This window comes from Vanellus vanellus (assembly GCF_965231255.1).
Source record: "Vanellus vanellus genome assembly, chromosome: 5".
Taxonomy (NCBI): domain Eukaryota; kingdom Metazoa; phylum Chordata; class Aves; order Charadriiformes; family Charadriidae; genus Vanellus; species Vanellus vanellus.
Window position 1 is genome coordinate 9,954,824 of NC_138910.1, and position 25,551 is coordinate 9,980,374.

Here is a 25,551-nt window from a genome sequence, read left to right on the forward strand (position 1 = left end):
AAATTAAATGCCCAGTTAAGTGCTTATAAGCTTCTAAATGCATATAGGCACTTACCCCCTGTTTGGAGGGTAAATAAGGTGTATAAGATCTAACAGGCTCTGTTTGGCTGCCGTGATTGCTTCAGAGACACTCCAAGCCTCTGGTGAAGACTGATCTTCCCTGTGTCATAGATTTTGCCAGGATTTGGGTTGCCTGTGTGGTGTCAGCCCTGTCTATAGGATTTTTGCGCTGGTGACTAGTTTCACTGGCTCAGAATAAAGTGAGGTTTGGTGGCTGAGGTTCATAATTTTACTGTAAATTTTCAGCAGCGTCTTCTGTGTGGTGTTAATGTGCTCTCTGGATCAATAGGGTTACAATCACTATTACAGAGGTTGGAAATGAATAAAGAGGAGAAAGTTTGGTATTATTTGGTACATTTTTTTTCAGATCACTGAAAGCTAGTAGCCATATCAAAGGTGCACGACTATAATAAGGCTCCTGTGTTCATGCAAGGATGCCTACAGCTAAATTTGAACTCCCAGCACATGGCACGCGGGTGTATGAGTGTTAAGGCTGAATCCTGGAAGGGAACCTTTTCCAGTGGATTCTGGTCCTGGTGTGTAACCCGGGTGTGAACTCAGTAAAGCTCCATGTAGACACAACAAGCTCAACTTAAGGGCCAGGCCCCGAATATCCTGTAACCTCCATTCATGAGGATTTTGTGAAGATACATCCATTAGCAGTTGCAAAGCATGCTGCAAGCTTAAATCAGTGTATCGCTATGTTAAAATTTATGTCCGTCTGTGTGGCTGGACCGTCTAACAGATAGGTTTCGTGTAAAAACCGGTTATGGCATCTAGCACTATTTTTCTTTCCAGAATTGTGTTGCATAGGCCATAAAATGCTAAATAGATTATAATACTCTCCTTTCTTCCATTTGTTCTCCTAAACCACTAATACATTTCTCACTCAATTTCCTTCTGATATAATACGTACAGGGTAGCTGTAGATTAGAGAGGTGTACAGTAATTGCCTGAAAGAGTGATTATAATCTCTTTTCTATATAATTAAGATCAAAGTTTAAATTTCAGAACCTTGATTTTCTCATTATGGTTCACCTTACTCATTATAAAAGTTGGAAGATACACTCCTTGGTAACGCACAGGAAGTGATTAAGTAAAGACTCTGGCATTTAATCTGGATAATAAAATGAGAGGTGATAATCATTCTTTATTTTTTCTTGAACATAATTAACCTCATTCCTTCAAAATCTGTAGATAATGTATCTTAAATGTCAACATTTATTATTTAACGCCATTTAAAATTGTCTAATATGTAAGTGGATATTGTAAAACTGAATCAGTGGAGAGATTGTTCTCATCTTTGAGGGGGAAAAAAACAACAGGTATTCTCCAAAGTAACAGGGAATTGTCTCTGAGAGGTTTCTGTTTGTTTGTTTACTTGTTTTCTTATATTTTGGTAATAAAAAGGAATCACTTCACCTGTTATTGAAATGATGGAAGTTTTAGGCCTTGCACAGGCAATCAAACCTGTTTATGCCTCCAGTTAATACAGTCTCGGGACTGACAGCAAGATAAGACAGTAAGGTTGGAAGTGAAGATTTGTTTTTACAGCTTCGGGAATAACTCATTAAAAGACAAGAAGAAATGTAGAGAGGCATAATGCAAGTATTTGGAAATGCTCAAGATCTGCTGTATGGTAACGCTTTGTGTATTAATAGCTGTCTTGTGTACCCTTCATTTGTTGTAAAGGATTTTACTTCTTCTAACTGGCAGCCGGTTGCAAGTGAAGGAAAAATGCTCGGTGATATGGTGAAGCGTAAAAATATGTGGTGGATTCCACTGCTTTGCAGCATGCTTGTAGGGAGGACATCCCTGAAGGCCTTTTTGTTTGGCCGGTTCTTCCTCTGGAAAACAGCCGCAAAGTTTACTTTGCTGGGGATGCCTCACTCGCGTGCATGATTAACTGCTTTGCAAGCCGTCCGTGGAGTGCCTGTATTCATCCCGCCTCTGCCGAGCGTGGCAGTATTTTACTGCTCTGTTGTGTTTCTGTCACATCAAAGTACTCCCTGGACGGTCTTTTCTTTTTGCTTTTTTAGATTTTCTTCCCCATTCTTTGAACTTTGTAGTCCTTTTCAAGGCCCAGAGGGAAAATTCATTTAGCTTGGGCTAAAAGAGGGTCTAGGCTCCAGCCATTTCGTTTGCAGTAGCAGTCCTGATGCTATGGGCAGTGGTGGACCTGCTCACTCCCTTCCTCTTCAGTCTTATCCCCCAAAAATGCTGGGGAAATAGTTGAACTAAGATCCATCCCCTTTCAGCCTCCCCTACCCCCACCTCCCCCACAGTAGTACGCATCTTACTATGCGAATTAAATGCTCATTTAATCTTCCTAAGAAAAACAAGAGGAGATTCAAAACACCGCTTCCTTTTCTGATGATATAGGACAGTGTTTCATCTCTTGTTCTCAAAATTGCATTTTCAAAGTCTTCAGCCTCAAAGGTTTCAGAAAGATATTTTAAGAATAACAGTTTTATTTTTTGTACTACCCTGTCTACTTCGGTCCTGTACCACACGATTCTACCCTGGTAATGGAATCACTTCTGGTGATGTGTTTTAATTTGTTTGGCCATATCTGCAGAGAGGAGTTGTAAACAAACTATCTATTTTTGGTTGCAGTCTGCTATATCTAAACAGGGTATATGAACAGGGAGAAAACATTTGGGATTTTCTGTCCTCGGTGTTCGAGGCTATTTAGGTTCTCTGGTGTTTTGGCCAGTAATGATGGGTGTGCTCGAAAGCTGGTGCTTGTGAAAGAGATGCTCGTGAAATCTGAAAATGAAATGGATTTTTCTATTACACCACTTTTGCAAAATGGTCTTCTTTCCCCACTCAGTTTCACCGTAAGCAAAAGATGACTTTTATCAGTGATGTTTCTTTGCGTAGATTTTATCTTCTGAGTTGTAGTCTTCTCGTATATTTGCTATCAAGATACCTTTTCCATATGGTGCATCAAATCCACTGTTTTGCAGAAATAGAAAGAGATGTACTGGAAATTACGCCGCGATGATAGCAGTTATTTGCCATGCATCTTTTAAAATTGTTTTCCTCCCCCCTGCTTGATCAGCACTATAACTCCTAAAATTCCTATTTGAAATCTTGCCACTTAGTTTTTAAGTGGTGTAAAACCTGGAAAAATTTTGCTGCAGTCATGATAGCGGAGCGGCAGAGGAGGATTGCTCAGAGTACAGAAGCAACAGCCTCTCCGGTAACACCCTATTATTTCCTGTAGGCTGTAACTCAAGTCATGAACAGAGACTTCAGTTTAAGCTTTTGGATATAGAATCTGAAAGAATGGATTCTTCTCTTCTCTTTTCAGCAGTACATGAACTTACAATGAGCTGCCCCTTTTTCTAGACAGCCTGAGATGTATGTGACTGCCTTGCAAGAAGCATAGAAATTACTCACTAAGGTCAGCCATATCGGTATATTATTGATGGCTTCTGTCTATTTAAATGGTACCTCAATGGTGAACTTGAGCATTATGCCCGAGTCGTCCGCAGTTGCGCTGCCACGGTGGACTCATAATCTGAGTGTAGTCGCTGTCGAAGACACACACAGGCAGCTCTGAACCTTGAAAGTCAGGAGCAAAAATAAAAAAGGGACAGTGCAAGTGCTGTCACTTGCAAGGAAAAAAAAAATTAATCAGGAAGAATTCGGCGTAGCCTTCATTTGAATCCTTCTGCTCTTGTTGTTTGACGCCGGAGACGCTGCTGCTTAAGAAACCTTTGAGGGATGCGAAAAGCCTGTAGCTGTAGCTTTGCACAGCCCTCTCAGCGCTGCCTTCGATTTTGCTCTAGTGCTTTGGCCAGCCCACGGTTCCATTATGGCCATCCATCGTCCGGTGGGAAGGTGCCTTCTGCTTTTGCATTACGCCCGAGTGTAAATGGCACGGACTATCTTCCAGGCTTACAAGCGGGGTCAAGAAATAATTCTATGAAGAGATTACCACTGAACAGTGGTTAATGGTAATTAGGCTGTAAGTAGTGATGAGCATAAAACACAGACTGACCTTTGAGATAGCTGTAAATCCCAGGACAAACTTCACAAATCAGGCCGTGCATCTGCGCGCTGTAGTAACAAACCTGCTTTGTTACGGAGCCCTCGGGGTGATGTTCAAACTTGCATAAAGGATTAATACCTTGCAGAAGCCCCGTTTAAAAGGTTAAAAGTGGGACCTAAATGGTGCATAGACTATATGCTGTGTCTCTGTGGAGGACAGAAGCACACCTCAGATAATCAGTGTCGTTTTATAGTAGCAGCTGAAGAGTAAAGAGACCTTTCGATGCTAATAGGAATTTTGACATGTACCTCTGGAAATGGCTTTAAATGCCTGTCACAGACTACTTATATGGACATTCTTGAGATAAATTAGCCACTGGAAAATTGCTTCCAAAAGCAATACGTCAAACAACCCGTCATGCAGAAGTGGAAGATGTATAGTGTTTAAAGTCTAAGCTTAAAGTAGCCCAGCTATGCCCTCCAGAGAAGGAGCTTGGGAAAACATCAGTCAGTTCTCACCCCCTGAGAACCCGGCTGAGGTTCTGTCTGTTGTTCCTTTCTTAATAGAAGAAATTATCTGAGGGTGTCATCTTTCATTTTAAAACCCTTTTTGGTTTTAAGCACTTTCTGGTATAGAGAAGGGCTTACAAATGTAACGGTTCTTCCCCTATTCCCATGTGCCTAGATATATAACATATACGTGCGTATACACATATGGATATACAACCAGGTATGTAACACGTATAAACCAAATGCAAACACTGTATTTGTTCAGTGGGAGGGAAGCAGGCTGACTCATGGCATTTTCCCTTGTGTGGGGCGCGCTAAACTGTTGGAAAGACACCTAGAAGACAAGAATATTTCTGACATACTACTGTGGAAAGTTGGAAGAACTTTAAATAAAAATTGTAACTGGTCTGAGGCTGCGACTATTGGAAGCAGTGGTAAAAGCTCTGTGAAAACATCTATGTCAATGTAGAGGGCTTCTGAAAACCTTGCTCTGTAGAATAGGCATAAATTGAAAGAATTGTTCTGCTCCTGCTCTTACTGTAAATAATAATGATAATATACTTCTGAATTGTGTGTTTTCTGCAGAGCTCCCTTGACAATCAGTATTTCCAAATTCATTGCTCTGCATTGTTAGCAGTTAGTGTAATCGCAACTGAATTGGTTAAGCAAACAAAAGATGCCCTTCCTTTCTTTTTATAAAGCCAAGCATGAACTTGAAGCACAAGATAACAGTGAATCACGCGTAAGATGTTGTGACTGAGTCTATAACCAAGTAACCCCGATTTTAGTGCATGATACAGCAACTACTTGGATAGGTCTGACTGAATTTAAGAATCTACGTATTCATCATATGCTTGCTAATTAATAGAGCAATTACCTTGAAGGTGGTCCGTGTTATCCACAGCTAAAACCAGGCATTGAATCAGCACCTTGTTGCACGTATATGACAGTAGTTATTGTAGGAGATTTTTATCTCTCTTTCCTCGCCCCAGGTTTATATAAGTCTCTTTGGCAAAATAATAATTTCTGCCCTCATCTTTCTTTCTCCTTAGACAGGATATTCCCACAGACACTGTCCGATCTAATTTCCATACAGCCAGCACAGACACTTTTACATTTTAATTTGCATTCAACTGGCAGATGCAGCCTGCATAGGAGTATTTTGCGTTTCGTACAACTTCATGGTAGCCTGCTCTCTTATTCTGTGTTTATCTTGGGGAAAAATAATGACAAGCTTCCTTTTTAAAACTGACATTTTATTTTCTTTGGAAGGAAAATAGTATATTTGGCTTCAATAGAAAATGCTTATTGTTCCTCTAGAAACTGCAGTCTCCCATTCTATTCCACCTTTTTGGCTGTAAACCACCTTGGGTTTTTTTAGTCATAAAATAAATTTATCACTCCTGCCTGCATCCATTTCTTGCTATGAATTTGGATGGAGAAAATATGTTTTTCTCCAATGTGTACTTCAGTCTTCTTTGTACCCTATTTCAAAAGATCCATTCAAGGATACCATAATGCAATTATTTTTGTTTTCTAAGATGACATCTTTCTTAATAGAATTATATATCCTACAAAATTGTAATCAGGGTACTGAATGAATTTTCCTCTTTGTCTGTTTAGTGTGACTTAACAAATTCTACACGAACCTTCTCAGAACTGAGCTAGCTGTTAGTGATTGTGTTATTTTTTTGGTTCACTTTATTAACCTATAAGCAGCACTATGTGCTTTAGTTTTCTGTTTCTTTCTGTAAAGTACATTCAGGTATTGGCAACACTGCAACGTAGTGGTTATAAAGTTAAAGAGGTTATTTTGCTTACTGCTACTGCAGGGTACCGGCGCTAGCTAATGTGATGGTGTCAGTGCAAGTGACAGAAATTCCACAGGATTGCATAAGCGACCGAACTCTGCCATCTAGGTTAAATAAAATGTCGGAGAACGGCAAAGTGCATCACATTGTCAATAGTCTTCGTTTGTGTCTGGTGTGTTGGTATTTGCAGTGATGAAGCTCCAGGCAGCCAGTTGGTTACAGATAAGTTTCACATTGACTGGGACTCAGTGCTTGTCAACTCTGATAATGTCATCGTAGCTCGATTTGATGGCAGAGGGAGTGGATTTCAAGGCCTTAAGATTCTACAGGAGGTCCACCGATGCTTAGGATCCGTGGAAGTGAAGGACCAAATAGCAGCCGTAGAGTACGTATGTGCAAACTTTTCTTCTCTTTCACTCTGCTTCCACCTTGATGAATAAGCGTTTTTAACTGAAACTACCTAGGGTGTTTTCTTTGCGTAGTGAAAATTGTTAATGTTTATTTTTAATGCAGTTGCGAATTTTGAAACAATGATCTTTTCAGTTCAAACAGCAAATAAAAGATCAAAGAGGTGTTTGCATTTTGTGCTGGCGCTTCTCTTTGATAAAGCTGTCTTTCCGTGTGCAATCTAAGTATGCCGTCTGAGCTAATTCGTATTTGTCTATATTCCTTAGGAAAATTTATTGCAGTGCACATGTTAATGTTTAAATGCATTTGTGTTACAATATTTTAGGTTCATATGACAGGATACTGCTCTCATTTCCACCACAGAGCTCTGGAGTAATCGGACAAAGCAAGTGGAGTTATAATCGTGTAAATGAGAGCAAAATTTGGGCAAATGCCTGTTATTTTGCATTATCATTCTTAGGCTGATATAAATCCAGCGGCTGCAAAAAAGAGTCATTTCCATCTGTGGGGTAATCACACGCGGCTTTGACAACACTCTTTACTCAGGGAGCACATGTCAAAATGGCTAATATCAAGGTCTGGATGGACTTTTTCTAGGGATTCTCAAGGAAAGACAGATTTTAAGCCAGATATTTTATCTTTTTTTTTTTCTTCTTCTTCTTTTGAAAGGGGTTGACGCTTCAACCATTGCACGAGTAGGCAGCTGTCTGACATGTCATACCTGGGCGATAGGGCTCCCAGTGTGCGTGTTGGTCAGGAATGGGCTGCGTTGAGCAGAGCGATTGACGGTGACCCTTGCGAAAGGGCCATCAGGAGCGGGCCATCCGCTGTGCTGTGAGAACTGAGCTCTCTGCTCGGATACTCCGATGTTTTAGGCTAAGTTACATCTGGCCTCTTTTTTGGATGCGCTGCATGGGAAAAAGGGAACGTGCCCTTGGCTGCGAGGAGGTACTGCCGCTGATTTTGTCTCCTCAAAAGCAGTTGGATTTTTGCCCTCAGGTTGTTCTGGCTTTTCTGTGTAAAATTCACCATTGCTGATTAATGGTGGCCTTGATGAGAGAATTAATTATTAGGGAAATTATCTAGATTCTAGAAGTTGCGTTCATCTTACCTTCCTTTAGCTGGTGAAAAAACTAGGCACCTGGTGATAACCAGCCATTTAAGTTCTGGCCAGTGGAAAATCCTCGCCTTTCTAGAGGGTGATCCACCCCAGACTGGGAGAGTTTTCCAATATGGGTAGGAGGAATGGCTCTTTGAGGGTGTCTCTCTTTTTTCTTCTAAGGGAAGAGCAGCTGTAAATGGGCAATTTAGACTAGATGCTCAAATTCAGATACCTGAAGTTAGGTAAGTCCAATGCTGTTTGCCATATAGAGAAGAAATTAGAAAGCAAATCACATTTCTCAGTGCAATAATACTTTTATTGGTATAATTTGTTCTTCTACCTGATCTGCGTGTATGACAATTCCTTAACGTACAGATAATTTTCTTTATATACTAGATTAAACAAGTATAATTCACCATTTTACTTTACCAAAGTAAAAAAAAAACCTTTATTTTCTTGCAGATCACTATTGAAACAGCCCTTCATTGATCCTAAGAGACTGAGTATATTTGGAAAGGTAATGTGCAAAATAGCAGGATGTATCATCCTGATTCCTTAAGAACATAAGCACATACTATCAGTTCATAAACAAATATATTTATCTATTTTCCTAAGAAAATTTCAGTTATTAAAAGAGGGGAAAAAACCTGCCATAACTTACTCTATGTTCTGTATATTCTGAACAGGTATTTGAGATTAATCAGACCAGTTTTATGGCACTGCAGTATGTGTTTCAGAATCTTCAGAAGAAAGCACTTATCTGCTTCAATTAGAAATTTTCATATGGGCATAGATTTTGTGAAAGTTTGTTCCTTACCCTTCTACATTTGGGCTGCAGTTAAATTGACAACGTCCGTCTAATACAACTTATATATCTGAATGTTTTACTGACCCTTGAAGTTAGCTGAGGTACAGCCCTATGGTACTGCCAACAACTTCTTCTCCGTGCCATCTGCTAGAAATCTTGTCGTCGCTATTTTGTCAGCTGGCTTCGCTGTGTGGTGTTCCGTCGCCTCTAGCATGAGATAGAACAAGGCAAAGGCTTAACCTTTAGTAATAAAACGAATAGCATTTTACTGATGCCTATTAGAAAACAGCAATTAGAAACACCACATAATTGCTGCTACTTCTATGAACTAGCGTGCGCAACCTTTTTTTTTTTTTTAAAAAAAAAGTGTTTTCTTAAAAATGAAGATGTTTTGTGCCTTTGACCTCAAAACAACCACAAAGCCTTATGGAGTACCATGACGAACCCCCCAGTCCTCAGTTCTAAGAGCAGCATGTGTTCTGCTATGAAACCCCTTAGTTCCCACCCACGCTCTGCTACTGACTTGCTGCGTGCCCTCGGCCAAGGCACTTACCAGCGCGTCTCTGTCTGAATGCAAGATGAGAATATTCATATTTACCTCCTGTAGATAACATTTTGAGAACTAATTGGTGTTTGTCAAGCGTAGTGAAAATGAAGTACTGTTATTAGCATTCCACATGAGTGATCTTCCTCAAAGATTTGAGCTCCTGCCACACTCCTTGAGCTAAAGAAACTCTCCTTGCAAGAATACCAGTAGCATCCAAACCAGTATTTGGTTCATAGGGCAGTGGCCAGAGGTTTTTCAGTGAGGATGTGTAAGAAGGGCTGATTCTATCCAACAGATGATCTTCGCAGACATTCCTGTTTGGGTTTTAGTGCCCATGAAAGTACACATGCATATAAGCATCTACGCTTCTCTATATCCTCTTCACACAAATGACTGAAAATGTTATTTCTGAAATGAAATCACTGAGCACCCTAAATTGCTCACTTGTTTCTGACTTCAGAAATTCTTGTAATTGCTACTTGAAAATTTCAACATGTTTTCTGTAGCAGATTCAGCAGCATCTTGTTTCCTGACAGTGACGTGATGAGATAGTTGTCCTAGGCCATATATGTAAACGTGGTTTTACATATCTGCCAAAGGCTACCCCCAACATTTTTTTTCTTTCACAAAATATTATTGATGATGGTGTTCCTGCATTTATTTTCTGGAAGAAAGATTGAGGAATGAAAAGCAGAAGTGTGAGAAAGCAAAGAGCAAAAACTGGGAAGTTCGATAAGCTTCAATGCTGCTTTGAATTCAGAGAAGTTTACCCTTCCAAGTTAACCTCTCAGAGTTGTTTTCTACTGTGAAACAAAAGTTCACAAAGTTTAAAAGCCAGTTTTAGAATTAGGAAAAAAAAAATCTATTTAACATCTTCCTAGGGTTAATTGTATTTCCCTCTACTCTGCTTATTTCAGAGCCAATTAAAAATATTTTTTAAAACTCATTTCCTTTCTACTATGTACAAGGTGATAGAAAAATCTAATATTTTTTTTATTTCTATGCAATAAATTGGGCTTACTGATGAAAACAGAATGTACACTATGCTTGAAAATAAGATGGCTTTGGAATTGCTTAATGCTCATCCCATAAAGCTGGGCTCATGCACGCTGCCATGGAGCTCTTTAAGAGGTTTTAGAACTACACAGAACTAAAATTCTTGTCACAATCAGTAACGTAAACTAGGCACGAGTGTAACAAGATTGTCCAGAAGGGCTCAGTGTGGGAAAACACCTACTTCTGACTGCCAGGCAATCTGCCAATGCCACCGTGCTTGTCTCTGAGAGGGGGACAAGCCCAAGTGATGCGCGATCCAAGGGCCTGGCTGAGTGGTTACACAGGGAATTGCGTTTCCGCGTAGTTTGTGGGTTTTGTCATGGAAGTGGAAAGACAGCTTGAAAATAAGTTGCAACTTCACAGCCAACCAGCTTCTTGAAAACGCAGCAATTAGGTCGTAACCACAGAAATCCAACCGGTGCGTGAGGCACCGTGTATCCTCGCAGCAGAACGTGTGAACTACTTTCTGCATTGTCATTGTGAAGTGCTTCTAAAAATGTGATCTCACTGTGTAATGTTTTTGTCCTGGAAAGCCTGGCTAGAAGCAAGGGCACAAGCGCAAAGGAAAGAAATTCCCAGGAGAACTAAACCAAGCTCTTAATGAATACAAGGCATAAATAATAAAAAACCTGGCAATAGCTATCCTAGGATGAAAATTGTGCTGTGGAGCTACTGGGGAAGACACAAACAGAATATTAAACAAAAGCAAAAGTAGAGAACCCGGAGACAGAGGAAAGTTGCTATTCTCTTAAACTCTTTGAATTACACAAGTTATGGGTGCCCACTCAGAAATTCTTTCTTAGGAGAAATCTACTCCTGCCCGTGGACAATTCTGGGTGGCTCTTGACCTTCTGGGGTGGAATTTCTATGAGAAAGGGATAACTCAGTTCCTCATGCTCCCTCGAAAATCCGGCGCTTATTCTGTGTTTCCTTTAGTGTGTCCATTTGTATTTTCTATAGCTTGATTCCAAAGAACTCTTGGAACTCTTGAACTCCAAGAACTCTGCTTATTTTTCATAACAAAGTTTAAAGGATTTTTTGATATTCCCGTTCTTCCACAGAAATCATCTATTCAGTAAATATTTAGGCATGGAGAACATGAGCAATCAGGATTCAAAAAAGTCCATGAGAAAACTCTGTGAGCATTTGACGCACGATATTCTTTTTTTGGGTTGGCTGATGTTTTATATTCTTCTTTTCACTGTCATGGGACAATTTCTTCTTCCTGCAGTGTGTGTGCCAAACACAAAACAATAACAACAACAACAAAATACCTGCAAAAATCAATTCTCCAGCACTGATGAAGGGAAAGCAAAGATGGCAAATAGAGAAATTTGAAGACCCAATAATATATGAGAAAATCATCGATCCCAGACTTCACAATTCAGAATTTCGTTTTCTATGGGTCTGGAATGATTATAGGTGTACAGATATAGATTGCCAGTGTCATTCAAAAGAAATCAGTGCTCTCAAGTTAAAGCTTTCATGTTTTCATGCAAAGCAAAGCTTTCACGACTCTCTTTTGTGTCACAACTCTTCCTGGGGAGGTGTATTACAGACTCTGCAGAGGAGATGATGAAGAGATGTGCCATAAGGACAGATAAATGTGGTGAGGCAAGGAGAGAGCTCCCCCCCCTACTGCACCATCTCTCCCAGCTTCTTCATGCCATCTGTGCTCCGTTCTTTTAACACAGCTGCCTGATGGGTGCTCTTGTGGCCAGAAAGTGCATCCAGAGATTAGCATACTATTGAGCACTGTAGCTACATACAGCTTTTATTTCTGCAAAGCAGTGCAGAATCTGTACCTCTCTGTGGGATGTTTGACAACGCTGCAGCAGAAACCTCTTCAATAGCGACAGGATTCAATCTGTGAAGGTTCCAGTGTCAGGGGGAGGACATACTGCAATCAGTTCACAGGTTTCCCCCATACCCATATTGTCTGTCCTGTCAGCAAAACACTCAGCATGTCCTGGTATTAGCAAATATGTACATTAAATATACCGAAAATTGAGTACGAATCTTCCTGTCTAGGCTGTGTTCCCAAAAGCTGTACCTTTGGGTTTTAGGTTGGGTTTTTTTCCCTGTAATTTTCAAACCTTTTACTAACTATAGGCTAGTCTGCCATGGTGGAATTATGGAGTTTAAATTGAAATATACTTATTATTATTAATTGCACGGTTTAAAGATCATGAGCAGGCCAGATGAGATCTTTATTAACTCTGAACTATAGGTTTGCATTTCTTTTAAAAGCAATTCTTGCAGATATAAATACATACTGTAAAATGATACCATCAGATGAGCGCAATGGCCTTTAAATTTATTGTTGTCTATGAAGAAATGAATAAACAAAAATCTCAGTATAATTTCCATTGTTAGGGATACGGTGGCTACATCACATCAATGATCCTGAAATCCAGTGAAAGGCTCTTCAAGTGTGGAGCTGTGGTGGCACCAATTACAGATATGAAGTTGTACGGTGAGTATTCCCTGCCCTACACCTCTGCGGTAGTCTATTCAAACCATCCTTTGTTCACGGAGCTACTATTCATTTTAACTAAGGGCAGATAATGTACCAATATCAACTAGGTTTCACCTCACTGTCTCATTCTCTTCTTTAAAAGAAAGGGCAGCCAACACTGGGACAGTTTACCAAAACAGGCAATGGATGTGTTATTGTTAACACCACTGATTTTCGCAACGTAGTTGTATTTCCCACTTCCCGCTGATATTCAGGCGGGTACCCCATTTCCTAAGAATCCGTTAGGTATATCAACCTGAATCAAAATTTCTAATAGGAATGATTTTTTTAAAGTTAGTGATAATTTCCTTACAATATCAACCATGTCATCATTCAATCACAGGATATTTGACTCTGCATGCGAAGTATTGGGCACGGGCTACGGGCTGCGGACTGTGATACGCAGGAAATCAGACTATAATGATCTGGGGGGTTTTGGGGGGGGAGTTTCAACCATTTAAAAATTGTTTTAAATGCTACATTCTGGTTTTAGAGGAACATCTCCTTGTTGACTTAATGGCTTAAATAACTTCTCCTGACTCTAGGTCAGAACTGATGAGTATCAAAATAGAAGTAATTTTGATGAATTCACAAGTTTCTGTCTTTACTTTCACAGCATCAGCTTTTTCAGAAAGGTACCTTGGTATTCCATCAAAAGAGGAAAATACGTATCAGGTAAGTTTGCATAAATGGGTACCTTAAAATGAGTTTTACTCCTAAAATGCAATTCAGTTACGCCTTTGTGTGTGTTTGTTTGCTAGGCATCCAGCGTATTACACAATCTTCACGGTTTAAAAGAAGCGAATTTGCTAATAGTCCATGGGACGGCTGATAGTAAGTATTTACAGATGCAATTACGTTTGGCGTCAGAATTTTTATTAGGCGGGCATTCAGACAGATTAGCACACACCTAGCAAGTACGTGTTTAGTTACCTTATCGCTCCGATAGGATTTTTAATTTTATGTCGATTGTCACTTCTAACTCTGAACTGGTAACGCTTTTCTTTGCCGAATATTTGTACCTTTTAGGTGCTGTATGTTCTAATTTGCTTAAATCTTGCGGGCTACTGTCTTGCTAGTGAAAGGTATTATATGAATTATTAATAGAACAATATACATTTTTAATGGTATTTTAAATTCATAGAGATTCTGCAATTGAAGAAAGAATTATCTGTACAGTTGGTGAAGTACAGCACCAAACGGGAAGTTAAACTTTTCAGCTAATTAATTACAAGGTAGTGCCAAAGCATTTGAAGCTGAAGCTATAGGGAACCTTTTAATAGCATCAAAACTTTTAGCGGTACTTTAAGGCAGAGGAGGAGTACAACAGAGCAAGTTCTAGCACTTTAAATTGAATCATAAGGTGTGTCAATCAAGAGAGAATTTGTAATTACAGATTTAAATTTAACTGCAGTACACTTTTCTGAACTTTTCTTAAGCGATGTAGGTCTAAAGAATGAGCTATGATGCAGGCACAAATTACAGGGCTGCAACAAGCTCCTCTCCCCAGATTCACACTCATACCGCTTTCCCGGGCGTTTTCCTGGTGAAGGGGCGATAATACACAGTTTCTTACTCCTCAGTCTGGAGGGATAAGCACCTCGCGCTGACAAGGGCTGAGCTGAGAGTGCCCGCACACGCAGTTGGCACGGTGAGGATGGCACCCGCCAGCCTGTCACCCCTGTCACAACTGCTCAAACTCGTGTTACGGTTCCCACACGCAACCAGAGGGGTGCAAACACTGTCCGGTGTTTCTTCCCAGAGCAGGGGGGAGAGAGACAGAGGAGATATACTGGGTGACTGAGCAGGCATGAGGATCTCAGACTTTGCTGATTGCAAAAGGCAGCAGCAATTTCTGCCCCTCTGAACTCGGCGTTAGAGGGAATTGGGATTCTGAGAGATGTCTGAGCAATAGAGTGCGTTCAAATCTAGGACTCCGATTGCCTGCTGCCCTTGCTTAATGTCACATCTAGGGACACCGCCCAGCCCTCTTTGCAGCGTAAGCTCTGGAGGGTTAGGTTAGGACGTGGTAATAAAGTTGCCTGGGTTTACCACACAAAGATTAAGTTACTGATATGTTGCAGAAAGTCCATTAACTAAAGACGTATGGGCTGTAATAACCCTGTGCAAGCAGTAGAAAATCCAATGTGCTTTCCTGTAACACAATTATAAACTGTCATGATGTTCAAACAGAATGGTTTTACACACATCTGAACTATCGGAGTGTGTGTAAATCAAGGGGAGAGAGAGGAGTCCTCAAGGAGTGTCTGGAAAGCATGGCTTCCCTTGGGGCTTCCAGCTCCTTCTCCAAAACCTTTGCTGTTACAGCCGGCATCGCTGTTACTGGTGGGGCTGTGCGCTTCTGGCCCGAAAGATAGTCATCTTCCGATCTGGTAATTACAGAGAGTTGAAATGCTTTCAGTCCAAGCTGCTCAATATATAAGCATTTCATATTAGCTTAGCTTTTTCTAATAGTATCCAAATGTCGTTGTCTTGCAGCTAAAGTCCACTTCCAGCATTCAGCGGAATTAATCAAACATCTAATTAAAGCTGGAGTTAATTACACTATGCAGGTATGTGCAGCTGTGACATTTGTTATAAACGTAGTTCGACATTTAACCTCATATTGCTATTTCTTCCCTGAGAAGGACCCTCCCTACCACAACGCACCGGTATTGCCTCATTTGGCAGATAGAACTCCATTTAACACCATTTTCCTCAGTGTTAGTATGGTCGTCAAGAATCGTATCATCTTGTTGTTCTTCTGGGCTCTTTCTCCTGTCTTGCATCTTTCTTTTTCCCACCGGTTTATCCTGCAATGCTATACCAAGTGCTTTGGAGTCCATATGCACTCTGTAATATGGAGATATTGCTATTTTAGTCCCTTTTTACCTAAAAAGTTATTGAGTTACTGAAACTAATCTCTCCTTGTTTTCAACATTTAAATTTATTAAAAGGTGGCTAAAAGGTAAGAGCACTGTTCCCTCTCTCCATAGCCGTACGGAAGGGGAGGGTGCTGTGGGGGACGGGCTGGGGAGAGCAGGACGGGACATGCTGCTCATGTACAGCCTTGCTTCTCACCCGCCGTGGAGTACACGGAGGTTGCTTGCCAAGGGTTCCGATTGCATTCACCTTCTTGAGTATCTTAGATGATGTGGTTTTGGGTCACTCCTCCGAATATCTTTGATGTTACACATTGAAAACCTCGACCTTATTGAACCTTAGGTGAACCTGTAGTTTCCACAGGAACATGTGAACGAACTCACATCAGGGAGGAGTTGGTAACAAGGAGATTTGCATCACTTATGAGTGAAAAAGGACTTTCTGCGTGGGGCAGGATGAGTTCCTGCTGTCCCTGTGATCTCAGCTGAGGTGATGTGAAGGTCTATGATGAGAGGAAGAAGCAGGAATGACAGAGGTCTCAGAAGAGCCCTGTTGAACAGGTCTCATGCAGCCTTGTGATAACCTGAGCCTGAGGAAGCAGCTGAAGCTTTTTGCCTCAGGCCACCACAAGTCTCTTGTCCTAAATCCTGTGGCCTGGATTTCTTCATTCGGCCTGCAAATTTTTGTTCAGCCTCACTTGGGAGAAATTTCCAAGGGAATTTGAATTAAGCGAGAACAATGCCCGCACCCATCCCAGGAGAGAGAAATGATGGGCTTTAGATAAGATAGGAAGATAGTTAAAAGTATGAATAAAAAGGTTTTTCACTGAACACTTGGAAGCTGGGGTACTGAGAGGTCCCTAAGAGCATGCGGTAGGTAATCCTCATTGACGTTAATGGGATTTGGATGCCTAGACACTATTGCAAAGTCCAGCTAAGTAAACTGTTGTAAGCACAACGAGTGAGAATATACATTTTTTCACTTCTGCAGATCCCACTGCAGTGGTTGTTTTATATAAGTTCAAATTCCAAGAGAATGAGTTTTACTTTGAGTTTTATTAGCTTTCCTTGATGCCATAAAACTAAGGTTATCATCCTGTTGTCATCTAAAACATTTTGAAGATCAGAGAAAGAAAATTAGAGCCCTAAATATTTGAAAAGCCTTTAACAAACTATTTACTTTTTTTCCTTTCTCCCCTGCTAGATCTACCCGGATGAAGGTCATAACATTGCTTCTGAGAAAAGCAAATACCACCTTTACAGCACAATCCTTGGGTTTTTTAGTGCTTGTTTAAAGGAGGAGACACCGATTTTACCACAGGAACCTGAAGAGGATGAATAAGGAAGCCTATTTGTGCAGTACTGGAGGGGACTTACTTCGCGGCTCAATAAAACCTTAAATAAAAGTGACTGTAAGATTGCAGATTCTGCAGAAGCTCAAGGGCAGCTAAAGGATATCACAGTGGAACAGCACATTCACAGACAATGAGCTAATAAACTGGAATTCGACTACGAAGTCCAAACATATTACCAAGGGACAAAACCTTTACCTTTGTGGAAGGTCAACAGTTGGTTACAGTTTCCTGGAAGAACTTAGTTTTGCATAAGTGTAGGGTTAGTGCATGTTTGTTATGTTAAGCCTCACTGTTGGTTCTGTAAGTGGTTGCTCGTCTTTTAATTTAAATGCACATCTTTATTCATCTTTGCATAATGCACAACCTATCATAAGTATTATGGCCACTAATATTTTAAAAGGTGAGCTGCAACCTAACACTTTACTGTAATGTTACAATAAGTGCAATTCTTTCGCTGTCTATTATACATAAGAAACCACAGAGATAATAAAGGGCACGATATTTTCTCTAGTTTCTGCTCAAAGGGGATATATTGTCTAGTGCATCATATAACATTGATATTGAAAATGATTTCTTTCCCAATTTCAGCATTTACTATTATTACTGTACCTACTAGTAACCAATAAGGGACTTTTTGGTAGTGTACTCTTGGTCTTTATGTATATACCCAGGACTCCCTAAGCAGAAAATCTTTCTGAGCTTGAAGAAGTTTTTCCGAGACATAATTAACAGCTGTATTTAAAACAATATCTGCAATTGAAATCTTTCCCCAGTCCAAAATGTATCTATTGTTTCCTTAAAATATGTTTGGGTTGTGTTTTGGTATTGTTTATAGTAGTTAATAGTTTGCTGGTTACACTCTAATTTTAGAATATGCTTCTTTGTCACATGTAAATTAGACACGTAAATATTAAATTATAGTTTCAGATAAAGAAAATTTATTAACAATGTATAATGCCACTGAGTAATACTTTACTCCTCAAATGAAAACATATTTTGTATAGTGCATCTTCCTTTTCTTCCATCGGGTCTCAGATGTAATTCTAACGTTCATCAAGGTGGCCACGTAGCTGGAACCCTCCATTAGTTTTTATTCCAGGGAAGCTCATTAAGTCTGTTGCAACAGGATTTAGATTCAACAGCATCACAAAGAAATGAAATGTTTTTCATTCAAGGCAAAGGAAGCTCCTGACAAGTTAAATGTTATTATTTATTCAGAGGGTGAGCCCCTCATACATCCGTTTATTTGCCAAGGTGAATTACAGCAATAGCGATTGAAACTATGAAATAAACAAGGCAGCCAGTTTGGGCTCACAGAATATTGACTCTGATCACTGAAATCAAGTACAATGTTGACTTAATTTAAGGTATCTTCCTGAAGGTATGTGAAAACTCATGGCAGATGCTGCGCCACTTACAGGAGGTTTTTCTTTCTGGATATATTCCAAATACTTTCCTACCCAATTAAGGTTTTCTTTCTTGCAAGATTAAAAAGAAAGTAATTTTTTGAAGGTAACTTATGCTATTTAAGATGCAAAGTTCTGCATATTTTATGAAGAATGGGAATTGTTTTTAATGTAATCAAAAATCACCTGAAGCTTTTTACTCATTACTTTCTTCTGGAATATTTTCTTTCACGGTTAGCATTTTTTTACGATGCAAGTAATTAATTTGTCTGAAAGGTGTGGTTTTATGGAACACTGGAAAGTCTCTGTCTTTTAATGTTTAGTATTTATCTTGTTTTGTTAGCAATGTTTAACTATTTTTCAATTAGTTTAATACAATTTTAATGTGCAATGATGTCTTGTCTGAGTCCCAATGTCACCACAAAGTGTGGCTTTGCTTTGTGGTATTTGTAGTACATATGAAGTACATATGTGTAGTATAGGTACAGTACATATGTTTGGAGGCTACTCTGTGCGCTATGATAAGACCATACACAAAAAAAAAAAGGTAAGAAGAATTCGAACAAGGTTTTGCAAATCCTGTTTTCTATAGAGGAGCAACATTTTAAACTCTTTTATTGGCTGGGACTTCTAGATTGTGTTTTTATAAATTACTTAATAAAAGCTCACCTGATAACAGCGATGCTTTTCCTAACCAAACACAGTAAATGAGGTCCTAATCCAGTGTAACTCAGTGAGGTATTTTTCCCGATTTGAGCCAAATGCAGGCGAAGAAACCACAAGCTGTGTGCACACGTGGAGCGTACCCCATGGGCTCAGCGTGCGGAGGCTACAAAAAGGTTAATTCTTCCCAATGTGCACTGGCTGTTTCTCTGCGAGACGGCCACTATACATTCATATTTACTACGCTTTGCATATGTAGCCTTCAGTTACCCGCAAAAGAAAACAAACGAGGCTCGTGTCTCAGCAATAGGATTATGCACGTGCTCTGGAAATATGTTATCTCAGATCTGTGGAGCCCACACGCTGTCTCCTCCTTTCCCCATAGCTCTCTGTTTCAGGCCCCCATTCCCTACTCTTTCTTCCCCAACGTCTCACCTCCAATTTTGATCAATTTACCTGAATATGAAGGTGGCATGAGCACATGGCTTCTGTAAGAATGCTTTTGCCAGGACTGGTATGTTTAAAGTCTCTTATCTGAAGTGTGGGTTATCCGTGTGGAAATGCGGTATGCTTTTAATGTTTTTCATATTTCTCACGCTGTCCTACAAATACAGGTATTTTGCTATGAGTGCGTATACGAGGTTTAGCATCGGGCCCAGATTAATGGGTCTTACTGAAATTTTTATGTATGAGTTAAATTCGGACGTTGCAAAAGTATTTGCAGATGCAGCCTCTGATTGTAGTTAGACTGAAGAATTTGGTGCAAGGGGACACCCAGAGCTGTCTCTGCTCTTGCTAACCACTTCAACTATTTCTTCCACTCCAGCACAACAGAATATGGTTATCTGTCAGAATCTACATACATAACTAATGGCAATCACTCATTAATTAGTCTATGTGATCTATAGTATTGATCAAGAATTAGCACACGTTGCACAGAAATGGCATGAAAAGCGTAGCCTATTTCATAGATTATCCATTTTAAGCACTGTGATGACATTCTAGGTCTGAAAAATTACTGTTTGATTCAGCTGTCCTTAAAATATGACACTTATTAGACTAGACCTATTAATTTATGGAAAGCCGTGGAATCAGCATATCCATTTACTGCTTGTGAGAGCTTATCTCTACCTTCTTGATTTCCTCTCTCCTTGTGCTGCTATTAGGACTTGCAAAATCTATGAAACCTGTAGGTCATATTGAAATTTCAATTATATTACAAAATCAAGAGTAACTGCGTGTCAATGGGAATATCTTTTTCCAGATTGTTGAGTACAAAGAAAGGCTGATTATTTTAAAATTCTTTTTTTTTAAATCTTTTTGCAGCGAGGAAAGAATTATTTATGATCTGGTTTGATCAACGTCTGCTGTGATTTCCTATAACCAACTGCTCGTTGTTCTTGTGGTTTTGGCATATGTAGATCTACCCATGTCTGAAAATGAAGATGATTGTTCTGTCATCCCTGGCACTCATTAGGAGTATGGAGGCAGTTAGGTTCATTTAGTTGAGAAACAGTGCCTTTGGAGACAGAAGAGCTTGTATTTGATCCGAAGCCAAAGATTCTCCATGGAAACTTGGGAGTGTTGAGTGTTGGCTCCTTTAATAAAATGCAGAGGATACAAGGTGTGACCTAGTATCCCTCCTCGCAGGTTTATTAGATGTTACTGAAGGAACTGAAGCAAGAGAAAGACTGGCCCAAAGAGACTGAATACAAGTTTCTTTTGCACAGCCTGAAAACACATAGGCGAGGTGCAGCGGTCCCAGCATTTTCTATTTACTTCAAGTAACTCCTCCTGTCAAGTCAGTTGCCTCTGGGGAAGGAAGAACCTCACCGGTATTGATTACTGGTACATCTTCTTCAAAACATCTTTCAGTACCGTTAAGATCACTCTTCTTTTTCCTTTGAAGGATTTCAAGAGTGCTTCAGAGAATGGGGAGCTCGTGGGATGTGGCTAAGGGGAGTCACAACGTCCAAGGTGCCTGGAGCTTTGAAAAGAAAAGAAAGGATTTAGTTAAACTTCTATCTGTTGCATTTCGTACATGAAAGTCGAGAAGGAGCCTGGCTTCAGGGAGGTAGGTGGATGACAAGTGTTGGTGAATCACTCACCGGGGGGTAACACAACGTGCTTCCCACAAACCTAGTACCAAAATTTTTCAGTGGTGAGTAAAATAAATGCCTAATTTCCGATGCCTGAAAATTACAGTGCTGTTAGACAAAGCTGATCAGGTATTTGGATAGAATTAAGGAAATGAAACCACCTGAGCGTATGCTCAGGTTTTCCATTAAACTTTGGACTAGACTTCTTGCCTGTATAATTAGTTTAGAAATCCAATATCCTACTACATAAGTCCAACTCAACAACAACAAAATTGATTTAACAATGGCTATACCCCATGAGGACACAAATGATATGTACATTTCTTTTTAATTAAAATATCCCATAAAGTGCTAACAGCCCATTTTTAGATTCCACGACCAAAGAAAAAAGAAAAGGTTTTGATTGATAAAACCAGCAGAGGCAATTTGATTGGTAGGAAGATGCTCAGGAAATAGTTCTCTAAGGAAAGCAATTAGAAAAATGTTTTCTGCTGAAATGTATTTTGTGTCCTAAGCGAGCTCAAAGTACAGCTGTCAGGGTGCTTCGGAGAGAATTTAGTAGTTGATGTACAGCTGATATCCCGAGGGTTCAGGTAGGAAGCAGATACCTGGATGGGCAGATGGCCCCATCCTCCACCCACTGCAAAGCCTTCGCAGCTCTCCGTGAAGGAGGAATGTAGTCTGTGAGTTTAGGCCACCACAGTCCCCTTTGGATCCAGCGCTAGCCTTGAGGTTCTCTGATGGTGAAGGAACACTGGAACAGGAATGCAATAGGCAAAGACATGAAATCGTTACATCAGGAATAAGAAAAATATTCTTAAAAAATGTCTAAGCAGTATGGTCATCTTGCTGTTCTCCGGTTAGTGAAAGTGAGGGTGGGGAGCTTGGGCAGGGCACTCGGTGATTGACTCAAACGCAGTCCGGCTCAGGGAAAAGCTGGCAGAAATTACAGCTCCAGCAGCCTCTAAATGCTCCAACATAACTGTGAAGAAAAGGAAAGGGAATATATGCACGGACAGATGACTTCGTTTCAATATTGCAGAAGAGTAGCTTTAATAAAATGGGCAGATCCTTCCAAAATCTTGTCACAGAGCAGAACAAGCCTGAAGAAACGCGTTGGATTCTTCCAGCAGCGGCGCCTGTCAGCCTGTTCCCGACAAATAAAATAATGCGTAGGATCCATTCTTGAGAAGGTTTTCACCACCATTAGGAGAGAGGTAAGAGAGAAGAGTGTTGTGAGGAGACAAGCAAAGAGACATTTTATTGTAATATCTTACTCTATTCAGAGCTTTTCTCTAAAATAAAGTGGTGTAACGTGTACCATGAAAACTGGTAACCTTAGAGACAAATGTAGCCAACGCTTGATTCAATCAACTTTCAACTAAAGCAGGAGAGCCAGAACATTCAGTTACTTTCACAAAAGAATGATGAATTACATGGTTTCTTATGGATTTTTAGTTCTGTGTTGAAGTTTAATTGATATCCTACATTTTACATAGTCATTATAAGATAGGAATTGTTAAATATAGTACCACATTTGAAATAAGCAGTTCCGGTGAAATCTTTTGTTTTGCAAAACAGTGCAAATTGTACATTTAAAGCTATTGACATCATCACGTTAACTGTTACTGCTTTTGGGTTGTAGAAGATGCTACATTTGTTGGGCTGATGGGTTGACACATTTTTTATTGGAATGGAAATAGTACTGAACTTGGACAGAGGGGCTTCTCTGGTTTTGTAAGAATTGCTTGTGGAAATACAGTGAATCTGAATACCAGTGAAATATTTGAAGGAGGTTTTCTAGAACATCATATGAAAAATATACGATACCCTAGGAAGCCGGCGACCACAAACGAAGGAGCGAGTTCGATCATTTGGCAGTGTAATCAGAATGAAGCAAGACAAAAGAAAAGGCAGTGTGGAAAATTGATTGAGGCAGAACTTTCAGGCTTAGAGGGAGCACTGTGAGAGAGTATTAAATTCTGTAGTTTTGCTTTATCCTATGTTTTGGGGTTCAAGAACTTGTTTCTGAGATGGGGCTGGAAACAAGGTTGTGGTCAGATTTTTCTGACAAGGACCCGAGTGACTATCAGTACATTTTCTTTATGAAAAAAGTCAAAGCCCAGAGTGTAAGATAAGAGCTTAGCAATAACAAATTGGAAGAGCAGGAGATTGAGCTAATTGCAACGAGCGGCACAGTGCTTCATGAAGAGGCCTCACCACAGTGGGAAAACAGAGCAAGGTGCTATTTACCCTGAGTGAAGAAATTGAAATGTGGTTCATAAGCAGCATTAGGATGAGACTCTTCTCAGTCTTAATACAAAGTAATGAGAATAGGATGAGAAGGTTTAATTCCTTTGGTATGCTAATGAGTATTCATTAATTATAGCAGAGACCAAACTTGTGAGGCTGAGCGCCAAACGTGTCCGGTGCTGCGTAGATGCACAACACAACATCTGACAAGAAGACTATGTCAGAGTCTTCTCTTAATAGTTGACTTGCTTTCCTGCGCCGCTAGAGGAGAAAGGGTTAAAGAGCACCCACGGGGGGAACAGCAGCCCAAAGGCCTCCTTGGGAAAGGGGGGGAGAAAGGGAGCTGCATGGTTGAAAGGAGAGCCCCCTCCTCCGCTTGCCCTCCTTGGGGAACAGGGAATCTTTCAAGGGAAAGGTTTGGGGTAATATTTGGGGTTGGAGGAAGGCAGTTCTCAGATCTCCTCTTGTGTCCCTGTGGGGCTGTTCTGCAGAGGGTGGGTGAAGAAATCCTGCTCTTCAAAGGGAGAAAGGAGAGAGTGGAGTTTCCTGAAGCGGGCCTGGGGATGTGCTCCTGACCCTGAAGTGTTTGGGAAGTAGGTGGTGGTGCCTGGCTGTGGGAGAGGGTAACCCCCCAGTCCTTCACTCACTCTGTGCTCGGCAGGGAAAGAGACCTTGGTGGAAACCACGCAGGACCAGCGCTCCTCTGTCCTGTGTTGTGAACCAGATGGTGGCAGAGCGCTGTGAGGGAGCTACTGCTTATCTAACCATGGATCGGTTGTGATTTTTTCCTCGTTCTTAATACTATTTTATATTTTCAATAATTACGTTTTTTTCTCTGAGTCTTAAGGTGCATCACAACTTTACATATATCCAACTAGTTTTACATTTTAACTGGATCGGTGCGTGTGAAAGCAAGTAGTAGCAATTTAAAATGTGATAGGTGAGGTAAGGAGACTCTACAAATGCACCACACAGAAATCTGTGTGAAGCAGAAGAACAGGATGTCTCTACTCAGTACAGGAACAAATAGGCTGATTGGAAGGAGGAAGCTTAGAAATTTCCAATAAAGAAAATTTTGAATATTCCTTTTATTCCAAACAGGGCAAATCTGAAGGAGAGAATAAACAAACAAATCCAGGAAACATTCAAGTCTGATTTAAATAACATTTTAAATACCAAAAAATTGTGTTAAAATGAAAATGTTCCTGAGGAAAAAAAAAGGGGGGGGGGGGGGTATGGGTTGTTTCCACCGCCCACCCCCCCAGCACTTGTTTTAAAACAGGAAGAGACCAGCAATCTGCTGTCAAACCGGTCTATGACACATCCAGCCTGCTATTCTTTGGCAAAGTATCAAAGAAATGCTTTGGTGAGGAGAGGAGCACGGTCCTTAAATGCAAGCTCTCGTGGATGGACCAAGCAATAGCGAATTCTCAGTAAGGGACCTTCATGTGGAATATCTACAAAGTTCAAAACCTCAAAAGCCCTACTTGGAGGGTGGTAAAAGAGAACTACAGCTGAACTGAGCCATCCCTGAACAGACGACTTCCCCCTCCTCCCTTTTAAAAACAAACCAAAGCTTTGATTGGGTTATTTGACAACTAAATCTCTGTTCAAACCTAAGGACTTAATCTATGAATCAGGATTGCTGAGGGAAGTTACTTCCAGGTCCTTACTATTCCACAGTTAACTGTTAATATTATTATGCCCGTTAAAAGTGGGTGATGGGCAGAGGTGGTGGATATTTTCGCTCTTGCTATCGGACTCGGATGCATTGCAGCCTTGGGTGCCACCCCCTGCGTGTTACTGGTTGTACCCACAACCGGTAACGCATGCAGTGCTGGAGACCACGCTAAAGATTTGCCAGTTCTTAGATTTTCCCTCTGTGCAACCATTATTTTAAATCATTCTGTCTCTGGTGGTGGGAGGGGGTATGGCAGTGAAGGTCTGTGCCATAGTCTTCTGTTGAGGTGATCAGATCTCTTAAATGCTGGCTGAAGCCCCTCATTTCTCCTCGAGAAAAGCCGCTAGCAGGCAGACAAGGATATGCTGCAATAGGCAGTTCAATAATTTATAC

The 25,551-nt window shown here is 40.4% G+C and overlaps 1 protein-coding gene across 3 annotated transcripts in view; it reads left to right on the top strand.

Annotated features, from left to right (window-relative positions):
• DPP10 (dipeptidyl peptidase like 10) overlaps positions 1-17,090 on the top strand; it is a gene marked incomplete at its 5' end in the record, with an annotated part of 567,722 nt that extends 550,632 nt beyond the window's left edge. For all 3 annotated transcript variants that reach the window (XM_082483840.1, XM_082483841.1, XM_082483839.1), the window contains 7 exons: positions 6,571-6,765; positions 8,353-8,407; positions 12,678-12,777; positions 13,436-13,494; positions 13,581-13,653; positions 15,319-15,392; positions 16,906-17,090. In XM_082483840.1, coding sequence (XP_082339966.1) covers positions 6,571-6,765; positions 8,353-8,407; positions 12,678-12,777; positions 13,436-13,494; positions 13,581-13,653; positions 15,319-15,392; positions 16,906-17,043 — 694 coding nt within the window. In that variant the 3' untranslated portion in view covers positions 17,044-17,090. The remainder of the gene's footprint in view (positions 1-6,570; positions 6,766-8,352; positions 8,408-12,677; positions 12,778-13,435; positions 13,495-13,580; positions 13,654-15,318; positions 15,393-16,905) is intronic.
• Positions 17,091-25,551: the final 8,461 nt, after the last annotated feature.